Source organism: Schistocerca piceifrons, chromosome 4 (assembly GCF_021461385.2).
Source record: "Schistocerca piceifrons isolate TAMUIC-IGC-003096 chromosome 4, iqSchPice1.1, whole genome shotgun sequence".
Taxonomy (NCBI): domain Eukaryota; kingdom Metazoa; phylum Arthropoda; class Insecta; order Orthoptera; family Acrididae; genus Schistocerca; species Schistocerca piceifrons.
In genome coordinates, this window is record NC_060141.1 from 324825431 (window position 1) to 324838480 (window position 13050).

A 13050-nucleotide genomic window follows, 5' to 3' on the forward strand; every position below is an offset into this window, starting at 1 on the left:
GAAAAGAATTAAAAGAGACAGCTTGGATGCATACACGTGGTGATACATCATTACTGTTTTCTATTGCTGTAAATTGAAAGGAAAGCATCAGCAAAATAAAATAAAAAATGCAAACGGTATTGAGTGACAACACTAATATTATATAAGATACAAAAAACAAAAAAACAATGTTTTCATAAATTGTATTTTTACAAGTATTACACCTTTCTATGACTAAGCCCTGAACCAAAAATTACGTTAAGTTCATTCTTTCCACAGTATTTTTGCCCGCATTATGTAACCGTGCACTGTGACTTTGTAGCGATGGGACATCCGCCTCGTACATAACACTGGAGAACGGAACCCAAACAGCTGTTTTCCTACTGGGCGATGATTCTGCAGGAGACATGTAGTTAATCTCAACATCTTTAAATTCATATGATACCAGGAAAGGTTTCCTTTGTACCAGTTTTATCGAATTTCAAAACCACAAACTGCCAACTTGCAGCTGTTCCCACAAAACATTTGCTAGATGTGCCACAATAACAGTGTTCGAATTTGCATCTGCTGAAGGCCTCTTCATTAGAATAGCATTAGTAGAAAGAACTAGAGACTGCATGGTTTGATCATGCTCCTGGAACTGTCCTTACACTGTAATGCAGCGATGTAAAAAAAATTAAAAGAAACTCACAAACCTGACTTACCATCATGAAGATTTTGGGATTGAAGTACAACAGCCCTTTTCTTATTTGTATCATCTGACCAGCCCTTGTGACAGTACTGGAGGAACTGTAAAATACCTAGCCAGAAGAGCCACCTTAGAAGCTAAGACGGTGGTTTGAAAAGTTCTCAGAATCACCACGAGAGGTCAGCGACAAGTTGTTCACATGATATTCATTGGACTGTTGCCTGTAAACATGAGCCACATCAGTCCTTTTGGAAGAGAGCTCTGGCAGTGACATGGCTCAGTTGTTCCCACGTAATGACTTGCGAAGATGGGAAAAAAAGATCTAGAATTGAGCAGCGATTAACTACTTCGTAAAGGAAGTTATGAAGGCAAAGGACATTCATGCCAATTTCCAGAATACACTGGGTGACTCTCCTCCTTCATATTCAACTGTAGCCAAGTGGATAAATTAATTTCAATTTGGTCGGGAGTGCTTAGATGATGATCCGCACTGTGCTCGGCCAAGATGTGTCACCACTCCAGAAATCATTACAAAACTGCACAAAATGGTCATGGAGGATCGCCGATTGGAAGTGGGTGTGAAATTGCTCACACTTGCCAGATGTCATCTGAAAGGGTGTATCACATTTTAACTGAAGAATTAGGAATGAAAAAATTATCTGCAAGGTGGGTGCGGTAACTCTTGATGCATGCCCGCACGCATGTGCTATCACCATGACAAAATTACAGGAACTAAGGTATGAATTATTGTGATACCCACCTTATTCACCTGATACAGCTCTGTAAGACTGCCATCTCTTACCAAAACTGAAAATTTTTCTTGGCAGACAAAGATTCACTTCAAATAGCCGAAGTTGGCAAATATTTTGCACGCCTGGAGGAAACTCATTTTCGAGATGGGATCAAGGTGCTGGAACATCGTTGGATCAAGTGCATTAACCTACAAGGAGACTACATTGAAAAATAAAAAAGTTTCAGTGACGTAAGCACTTTTTTTCTATTACGTTCCGACAACTTTTCAAACTACCCTCGTACATAACCATATAATTATATCGCAACTTCTGAATACCTGTACACATGGACAATCCACAAAATACCAACATTAATATGTTCTTTGTAGCAGATCAAATCGTGCGGAAATTTCTTGGAATACACGTACAGTACACTAAGGAAAGTTCCACGAACTCAACTGCACCGTGCATTTCTTGTAACTGCCACTAACACCACTTTCATGAAGAGACTCAACAGATACAAACGAGACCACCACAATCAGAATTCAGTGGGAAAAATGCTTTTTTGGAACAGCTGCAAGTGGGGATGTATGTTGTTTCCAAACCCGACAAAAACTGGTACACAGGACACATTTCCCAGTATCACTTGAATTTAAAGATGTTGAAATTAAAGTCACAGTGCATGGTTGCACAAACTAGAAAAAAGTGCTATAGAAAAATTTTGTCTCGCCTTTAAGTAAACTTACCTCAAATTTGGCTGAAGAGTTAAAGTTGAACACACAGATGGAATAGCTTTAAAAATACAACTTTATATTTGAACATTTCTTGAAACTTCTTTGAACAAGATTTTTGTCTGGTGCATATGAAAGTATAAAGGGAAAAGTTACTAATGTCATAATATTTTTTTGCATCTTCTATTTTATCTCACTGATGTCTTTAATTAGCAGAAATAGAAAGATATCACCACCTTTGAGCACCCAAGGTGTGTCTTAATTCTTTACACGGCACAGACATTTAACACTGAAATACAATCCTTTCATTAAGAAAAATGACTGATACCTGTTTCAGATCTCATCTGTTTATACAATACTGCAGTGCCTGCGCTGTTCAGAAGTATGACAAAATTCCTAAGTCAAAGCCACTGTGACTACTACAGCCATTATGAAATAAATGAAATGTCTTCACCGTTGTGAATATGGACAACCATCATGTCAGCTCTAAAGGAATGAAGACAATGTGAATTTGTGCCACAGCAATATTCAAACCCAGATTTATCTGTTGACACCTGGCAAGAAACTTTCAAGAAAAATGTCTCCCTTTATGAAAATATACATTATCTATGTAGGACTGCAGGTTGTAGAAACATGTTTGAAGACATTTGGGAATTTGGGCCTGGCCATCAAGTGTGGAGGAACAGCCAAATGGTAACGCAGACACTCTTGATGAGCAGGAAATCAGGGTTCCAGTCCCAGTCTGTCATAAATTTTCATTGTCGTCATTCCATTACACAGCAGATGGCTGACCATATTCGGATCATACTTTTCATATATCTCATCTGTTTAGTTCTAAGCTACAGGTCAGCCCCATATATTTTAGGAACAATTTTTGAAGAAGTATGTGTGACTTATTTGTCAATTCCCTGCAATGTTTAATGTGAATGGCATATGTAAGTAGCTTTTCATTTTATTCTTCGCCAATGAATAAAGTGAGTCAGGATATTCTTCCTTGTACCTAATGTTACTACCTGGTACAAAAGCATTTCAGCAAAAGAGCAAACATTTCCAATTGTATAAGTAACACCCCCTCACCAAATGACTGAGTTTGGAAAATTTAACTTTCTGTCCGATGGAGGCAGCTTTAAGCGCAAGTCACAACTACACTGTATTTATTTCGAAGCAAAAGGCTTTTCATTATTTTTTCATATTCAATACTAGGACTAAAGAGCTACAGAGCAAAACTGAGGTATGTACTATTTAACTGTATAAAGTTATGTTTTTTAAAGTGTTACAAATTTTAAAGCACAACATGTAGAAAGTCTGTGTTCCAACCCTCAGGTCAACAGAAGCGTCCGATTCCACCCCCCATGCTTTGACCCACGACATAAGGGGGATGATGTGTGCGACGTCATTACGGCACGGAGTTTATGAGTTGGTTGTGTCTGATGATGTCATCTGATGGTGTGTTGTATTGGGTTCATTTGAGGTTTGGTGTTGGATGTGTCAAGTCATTGGCAATGTTTGTAGCTCAGGGCGTAAGGTTTGGCAGTTCTTTCAGTGAGTTACCAATTAATTTTCTTTGTTTGTGTGTGACTTTTTTTAGGTGTTTTTGTTTGCTGTTTGTGGTGCGGTAAGATGTAACTTACTGTGTGGCTTCTGTTGTTACGTATGGATATGATAATGAAATGTAACAGTGCTACATTACAGTCAGAGATGGTAGAGAATATGTTGCTTGTCATTAAATTCCTTCAGTTATCAGGTCTGATCGCTGAAACTGTGAAGTGTAGTGTAGTGTAGTGTATGGAGAGAGGGAGGGAGGGAGGAGGGGGGTGGTTTTTTGTGTGTGTGTGTGTGTGTGTGTGTGTGTGTGTGTGTGTGTGTGAGAGTGAGAGTGAGAGAGAGAGAGAGAGAGAGAGAGAGAGAGAGAGAGAGAGAGAGACAGAGAGAGACAGAGACACACTTTTTTTTTTTTTACGGGGAGGGGTGGGGGTGACCAACATAGTTTGCAGTGCTGGAATTTGTTTATGGTAAGTAGTCTTTTTTTGGGTCTGTTCTTCTCGAGTTGTGATGTCTTGTGTTTTTATGGTATACTGATTGTCTTTTAATTCACGTAGGGATGTTTGATTTTTGAGTTTTTGAGGTGGTGGTGTTTTGATTTTATTTTTCGTAGTTGGAGGTTTTTGTTTTTTTGTATCAATAGTTATGCTGTCCTATATAGGTCAAAGGAAATGCCAAATTCCAATTTTCGTAGTTTTAGTTGAAGGTATTGGTGTTGTCAGGTGTGGTTGATCTATGTAGGTCGCGTGAAATGTCCAATTCAAATTTTTGTAGTGGTAGGTGTTGGTATTTTGATATTGTCAGCTATCTTTGACATATATAGGTTAAGAGAAATGTTCGATTCCAATTTTCATAGTTTTGTTGTAGGCGTTGGAGTTTTGGTACTATCAGCTGTGGTTGACCTATACAGGTTAAGAGAAATGTCTCATTCCAATATTCATAGTTTTAGTTTTTGTGGTATCAACAAATGCGGTTGAGCTATAAGGGGCAAGGGAAGTGTCCAACTCGTGTAGATTTTGTTCGTCTAGAGGAATGTTGTAATTTTGTTATTTTTATTTTCTCATATTTTATGTGTTTTGGACTTCTTTTTTTTGTTTACCGTTATATTTAGTGTGTTCACACCCTAGAACCCCCAATTTTCCACGATTGTCCTGTTAGTTTGATTGTATTATTGGAGAGAGATGTTATTGTCTTTCTTATATGTATTTCCATGTTTGTTGCTGTGTGCATGTAGTGATGTCATAGACGCCATATTGGACATTTCCGCCATACTGATGACGGATGGGTGGAATCTGACACTTCTGTAATCCCCAGCCCTCTTCATAAAAAGCCTGAATGACATTCCTACTTTACAAACGTAATATCACCTCAATGGACACTGTACTTCCTGTGTAAAAAAACTGAGGCCTGTAAGAAACTGGTGCCTGACTAATGATCCCGGATACACAGCCTTCGAGCCTTCAAGCCTGAATTTCTCAAAAAATGGCTAGAGTTAGAACAGTGCTATTTGACAATTTCACTAGTAAGGAGGGAAACCACATTAGAAGGCTGTCTGACATTGATTTTTTAGGTGGGTGGAATTAATTAGAATTTAATCAAATTTTGACATTTCATTAATATTTGAATTTTTTGAAAATTATCTGCCAAAAATAACAAAGTTATGCTGTGACGTCCACTGAAGGTTGCGAGTATAGTTCTCCAATTGCATGCAGAGTAGCCATTCCAATTTTCATCTGAAATCAAAAAGCTTTTGAGTTTACATTAATACCATTTTCTAAAAATATGAACCTAAATGTAGGTGAAAATCGTAAAAATTAAAAATTTTGCAGGTGTTGGAACAATTTACTTTGATTTTCACAATTTTTTCTCTAATTATGCCCAGAAAAATCCTCTTAAATCATGATATCATCTCACAATGTCAGTTCATATAATTTGTAATTTTATAAAGGATCATACTATCAATTTTCATTATGATCAGTTCTATACTTTTCAAGTTAGACTGCACGCAAATGTGAAAAAAGGCATTTCAAGATAAATGCGTTTGAAAAATAAATTCTCTGAAACTAGAAATGCAAGGAAGTTAACAATAATACAAAATGCTTACCGATTAATCTGATTCCAGAACCATACAGTAAGCCCTCTTCCTCACAGATTTCATTTTGCACTTACAGCAGTGCTTTCTGACACTTACAGCAGTGCTTTCTGAGCTTTCCAACCTTTCTGTGATTCCAACGAACTACGCGATTCTGCCAGCTCTCACGTTCGTTATCCATTTGTTCGGCATTACTGGTATTTTGTGTGTCTACTACAATTCCTGCCTTGTTCATGACCATCAGAAGGGATGAATGTCCTCCATTGAATAAGCCCGCTGCTAAGTATGATGCCAATTCAACGATTTTTAGTCCGGAGCGCAAGTGTTTAGGAGCTAATCGTCAAATAATGGAATTAAAACTTTCCTTCACATTTTGTGTGTGGCCACTTAAACACCTCACCAGTAATTCATCCCTTGATAACGTCAGGGTTAATGGAGTAGGGTGCAGTTCATGTCCCACTCCAAGGGCTGTTCATTTCTGCCACTCGCACCAGCTGTCTTCTCCCTCTGGGCAATACTCGTGTCGAGGATTTTCATTCGTGGAAATCATATGATAGTGTGTTGCCATAATTGCTTTTCTCATGTCTTACACACTGTCTATATGTCTTCGAATCACTAATCCATAATAAGCACTGAGCTTTTTCACTAATGACTGAGTTTTCCCTTTCCACCAAGCTTTTTAGTTTTCCGAATGTTTCAGAGTCAGGCCCCATTATCTTCTTGACGTAGCTATACATCGTTTCTATACTCATAATATAAACGAATATGAATTTCGCTTTGAAATTTTGACAGCACATTCTTGGATAGTTAAGCTAACGATTTATGTTTAAAAACCTGATTTTTTGAACCTCCTAATGTGGTTTTCTCCCTTAAGACAGGTCCATATCCATGTTCCATATAAAACTAAATTCTGGAAGGGTCACCTTAGGATCCACCAATATATCTGATTCTACACAGAATGGCCTGTATCTAAATTGGCGATGTTGCAAGTTTTCACGAATCTGCTTCCTTCTCTTGTTAATATTCGGTAACTGTGTTCGAGCCTGGTTGGTGGCTTTTGGTTTACCGTCACTGGTTATATCAATGAGTTCTGGTTTGTTGTTCGGTAGACTTCATTTTAGGCAGATAGGGTAAGTGAACATTTGGATAATGAGTGACAGTTTGACTGTTGGTTTTTGGTATTTCAGACTTCGTTTTAAGGTCAATCAAAATGTCACTGGTGTTTAGTGTTGAGAATCTAGTGCACTATTTTTGGGCTAATATTTGTCTTAGAATGGTATCATTCTTATTGTCATATAGCTTCTCCCCACACAACAAACATAATAAGCAGTAATACAGATGGTGAAGTAGTATAAATATTTCTAATTTGCTGAAACGAGGCATGCAGTAAGCTTGTGTAGGGCTGTGGTTAATTATTCAAAAAGTCCATATTTGTACAACAAACATTTCTTTTACACTAGACTGAGCCCAGAATGCTCTCTCATATGAGGCAACAGAATGAAAATGTCCTAAGCATGCCACTCATGCCTTCTAAAGTGCATGCTCTCGGTGCAAAGCCGGCTGAGTTAAGTCTGTATGCAAGGAATCCTACGTAGTGTTTACAATTCACAGCTTCATCTACACATGTTTCTCACACTTTTGCAAACTCCACTATGAGTCTGCAATTCAGTTCTAGATTCACCTAGAATCATTTTACCAAACTGTATGTGATTTGTTTTCTTTGAATTCAGTGTAAGTTAATCTGGACTGGACCAAGCCTCAACGTTTTATAAGGATTTTATCAATAGCAGGAAGTAATGAGTTTTTAATGAATGATGTCATGGACACCATATTTTATGCATTCGAAATAGGGGAGTCCACTAGCTGGACAACATAGGCCAATGCAGACAGGTGTAACTGCAACCTTCGGTTTTGCACCATCAGCGATATTTGTAAGATTATAAGAGTATCTCAGTCCATCTATGGGTCATTTTTACATACAATGAACATCCTGAACAACAGATTTGTCGGGTCGACCGAAGCGTCCGATCCCACCCGTCTGCTTTGACTGGTGACGTAAGGCTGTTGTCATGTGTGACAACGGAGCAGAATTTAGATTGTGAGAGTGGCTTGTTTGGTGGTCGGTGGTGCTCTCTGGTGGTTTGTTAGTTGATGCTTTTGGTTTAGTTTGCGTGTGTGGCGTGTTTATAGGTGGCGTATTGTTGCGGTGGGTTGTTCTCTCTGGTGGTGTGTTTATGGGTAGCGTGTTACGTGGTGTATGGGGTTCATTTGCGTGATAGCATTGCACGTGTGTGGTATCGGGACTGTGCTTTCAGCAGAATATTTTTCAGTGCGTTAACGATTTTAGTTTTTTTTTATTTCAACGTTATTTTAGTATTTTTCTGTTCATCGTGTGTGAATTTTGGTAAATTTTTTTGTCTTTGGTGGGTATGGATATGACTGACAAGGTCAACAGTTTTAGGTTGTCGGCGATGATGGGGGACAGTGTGTTGTCTCTAATAAAATTTTTGGATGAAGTCGTGAAGTGTTCAGTATGTCGTGAAGAAATGAGGCTTACTAAAGTTCCAGCGTCTCGGACCAGGGAAGGCTGTATGTGGAGATGTCGTAAGGATAACAGGTCAAGGGAAGTGTTCAATTCCAATGTGTGTGTGTGTGGCAGTGGGTGTTCCGGTATTGGGAGCTGCTGTTGAGCTATATACATCATGGGAAGTGTTCGATTCCAATTTGTGGGATCGGGAGCTGCTGTTGAGCTATATAGGTCGAGGCAAGTGTCCGATTCCAGAGGATATTGTGTTTAGTGGAATTTGGGGAGTTTTGTGTTGTCGGTTTTTTCCGTCGTTTTGTGTGGTTTGTTATGGTGATGTGTGTCTAAATGTATTTATATTTATTTTGCCTCACCCAAAAACCCCAAATTTCCCACACTTGTCACGTTAGTATCATTAGGGTTTTTGTGGAACGTGTGTGTGTTAGTTTTTCAATGTATTTTCGTGTTTGAGGTGATGTTTACGCAGTGATGTCACAGGCGCCATATTGGAGTCTTAGTGTATGGTCGTTTCCACCATATTTGTGACGACGCCATGGGTCAAAGCAGACTGGTGGAATCGGACGCTTCTGTATTTCCGATTTGTCAACTGAAAACTGCCAGATGAAACAGCTGGTCCAAGTTGACTAGCCATCTTGCACTTCAGACGTTCCCAAAACTCTGTAAAATATGGAAAATTTGAGATTGGTCTACTTTTCTCCACCATTTAGGACTCTGGTAACTAACATCAGTTGACGAGTTGCTTCTTATTGTGACAGTTATCAATGATTGTACCGGCATCTAAATCAGTCTAACTCCTTCACGGTTGGTATTTTTACACTGCATAATTTATAGGGATGAAGTGGGATATAACTGTAGTATTTTTTGGGTATGGGGCTGCACATAGCTATTACCAATGATAATGCAAAATGTTTGCAAGTTAAATGACATTTTTGAATAACTGAATTAAAAAAAGACAAATATAAAGCTCATAGGTTATATGAAATGATGATTCTGAAACTAATGAAACTACACAAAAATTGTTCTCAGGTGTGATAAAAATTTGAACTAATTCCCTCTAATTAACACCGACTGTGAATGCGTCACCTAAACAGTTTTCTCATGTTCCGGTGCGAATTTTAGCCTTCACTGCAAAGGGCTGTTCTCTGCCACAGAATTTACAGTACAAAATATAAGCTGCCAATAATGTTACTTCCTACATATATAAAATTTCATAAAATTCGTTTCTCCATTACCAGAGAAAGAGATTGTGTGTCATATTACGCTCTGGAAGTATTTTTATCATTATCATAACATATCTTTTATTATGGTTTCTCTCTGTCTTATTATAGCAGGGAAGAAACAAGATAGTGAAGTTATGGGCAAAGATGTGGTAGAAACAGATTTGCAAAAATCTCTACGACAATACACTGGGGAGAGGCAATATGTCAGGAAATATAACACCTTGTAAGGGCATAAGTGTCAACAGTAGGCCAACATGTTGAATCAAAGTCTTAAATTATGAATCTCATGAAAAACCTGTGACCAACAAAAGAAATGCAGGTGAGAAAACACATTTAGGTAACGAAAAAGCATCTGGCGCTTTGCAGACGGCAGATTTGAAAAACAATGCAACCCTCAGATAACCAATTGTCTTCGAACAGAACTGGTATTTTCCGCACTGGCATACAAACTGTCTAATTACTAACATTTTTCACTAGCGCAATAAAACCACATTTAATAAGTATCGAGTGGTTATCACTGCAAAGGCTGTAGGCTATATTTGTCCAAAATAACCTTCAGACTTATGTCTCCTCAACAACTGTAGTTGATCACACAAGCAAATTCAACTTACAGTGCATGTACAATCGCAAGCATGATAATACATAAATTACGTCCATACACCTACACCAGCAAATTGTGACAGAAACGAATTCAACAATTACACCTTTGTTGCACTGTAAACGCTACAAACTTTGGTAAACATCGTATCAGCTGCCAGAAAAGAATCGTAACGTCATTCCCTACAAATCTGAAATCTGCTCCACAAATTTTGCTCATACTGTTAGGGAATACGTTCACAATCTTTTAAGCAAAATTATTTCGACCACCTACAACATTACACGAACACGTACACACTATTAGTACACTACTTTCATAATTATTCATTACTTACCAAAAAATATATACAGCCTATTGACCCCAGACTTTTGTTCGGCCCACTTAAAAAACGATGTCCACGGTTGTTTATCATCGTTTAACATTTTCTCTACCTGCTCTTTACAGTGCAAGATTCTGGATCCCATATTTTTAGCCAAATAAAGGGCAATAAATAAACCTCAACAGTCTGCACCTGCAACACGTCGAAAATAACACCCAAACAATGGTTGCTCGGCTTCTCCTGTGTCTGTGCTGTACACTTCGAGGTTTAAGAAGTGTCAAGCAACACCGAAAATCACAACAAAGTCATAAGCCCACCCACCTGCAACTTCAGTCTGACAGAGCACTATCTTCCTTATTTCAAACTGCTGAAATTTTCCTACTTGTCAAAGACTAGAAATTTTACGCAACAAAGATATTCCATTTCAAAACGTTACATCTTTATCCAGTTCTCGCATTTTCAATTACCACAATTCTAAATCTTTAACATGAAATCTGTAAACAGCCAAGGAAACATTTGCCAGCGATATTAGTACAAAATTATGCAGAACAGAAATGAAACAAATGAAACTGTAAATGTTGAGATAATACGAATATGACCGCTTACGCCATTCCAAGGATTGGGCGAACAGGAGGAAAACCTAATACGTTGCGGAATCTGACGGCTAATTGCTATCGAATGTTTTTCTCATTTGAACATCACTACAAGTCTATCGTCTCTGAGTGAATAAAATTTTATTTATGGTTCAATTTATTGCCCTGCTAACATAGCGTAGGAATATCTCTGGAGTGATCATAGGGTACTTTACTTGGTGCCAACATCAATTGGGAATTGCCACTTGACTTTGGTATAACTCAGTTGTTTACAGGCTGCGCTAAGAATGAAACCTGGATATTGCATTTGGGTTCGCTGTTTCAACACAATTATTGATTTGTGATAACAGTGATCACTAATTGTTGCTCCTAAGGATGCAAACTGAAGTACTCCGGAAGAGGAAAAAGAGAATGTCTTACGGGCAAACCTTACGATGCAATGTGGCAACGCCTCTTAGAGAACTAAACTCTGCAGCTCAGATTTGACGCCACGAGATTGGGGCTACTTATTCTCTAACGGAATCGTGCACAACACCGCTTTGGTGAACGGTACATACCAGGCGCTACATTACCTATGGTGATCTATCTGATACGAAGAAATCACAGAGGATTATATTTTTGCCTTTAACAAATTATTAACCATTCTTTAGTACAGTCTTTCGACTGTAAAAGAGTAAGCATCAAAATTTATATCATGTACTTGTAAATAATCTTGGGCAAATTAGAAGACTATAGCAACAAGAGAGTTAATCGTGTAATGAAACATGTTGTAGGCAAATGGCGATACTTAAAATCAGTGTTTTAACAACAATAACCAGAATATTAAAAGCAGTATCACTGATGTTAACACAACAATTTTGAAATTAATATGAAATGCAATAATGCTGTTGTATGCGGAAACTGAAGCAGATACCAATAACCCACAGTCGTCAAAACTATGAGAACAACCAAATGATCCACACCTGTGCGTTCCACCAACAGCTCGCTAATAACACAGCTAACAGCGGAAGAACTCTTTCAGTAATACTCTTTTGGAAACAATAAGAAGAAGCAAATTTCATAAGATATGTTGCCATTCCAAATGGAACTCCACTATAGAGTCTCTTAATATCTGATACATGGACAAAAGGAATAATAATCTGTGTAGGTCCACATCTCCATTTTTACATAGTTAGGCTCATCACACATAAAGCTCCTACACATTCACTGGAATGTTCATTTATAGTACAGCATGTAGAGGGATTTTAGTTTTCATTATCAGAAATAATATTTAATTGAAGTTATATCCACTTAAAATTCCAAAATATACTGAAGAGAAAAACAGCTATGATATTGAGACAAATATGCAAAAGGACAGAAAAATACTTGAGAACCCTACACTATGACATGTTGAGAAAGTTATATACAGGACATACTATCAGACCAATAGCTACCACATACTACCTGACCAACCATTTGGTAACAGATATCATTTAACACTACGTAATGACATTGTAGCAGACATGTTATTCTGGCTATGTCACATGAAAATCAGTCTTCCCATACTCATCAAAACTACTAACACTTGCCATTAAAACAAAATATTCTATTTAAGACTGCACAGTTATTGAGAAACAGCATGAGAATACATCACCAACTGACAAGGTTACATTACCAATACATAATGTCAAGTTTGAAGATGATATAAAAACAGTTTTTTGAATTCTACATGAGAACCATAAAGAAGAAGGAGACCCTATTGCACGCTCCTCAATGTTAAGAAGGGTGTGGGACTCAAAATGAAGCACGAGTTAGCTAGTTAGTTACTTAGTTAGTTAGTTTCATGTACCATGGATCATTTTGCACGATAAATCGTAGTGATGTGTAACGAGTTATTTGACATTCAAACCGCAAATTAATCTGTAAATATGGCTACATGCTGAATGTCAATACATCGGCCACTTCTAAAAGCTAATAATCAAAAGAACTATGCATACACATTAAATTGTCACCACATTGCAGACAGAAGCTAG

General features: G+C 37.8%; 1 protein-coding gene across 1 annotated transcript in view; it reads right to left on the reverse strand.

Annotated features, from left to right (window-relative positions):
• The window catches only part of LOC124796241 (receptor expression-enhancing protein 6-like), a 59287-nt gene extending 48362 nt beyond the window's left edge, over positions 1-10925 (reverse strand). The window contains exons 1-2 of the mRNA XM_047260331.1: positions 10767-10925; positions 10461-10637 (exon numbers count right to left, since the gene is read on the reverse strand). Coding sequence (XP_047116287.1) covers positions 10461-10590 — 130 coding nt within the window. The 5' untranslated portion in view covers positions 10591-10637; positions 10767-10925. The remainder of the gene's footprint in view (positions 1-10460; positions 10638-10766) is intronic.
• Between the last annotated feature and the right edge of the window lie 2125 nt (positions 10926-13050).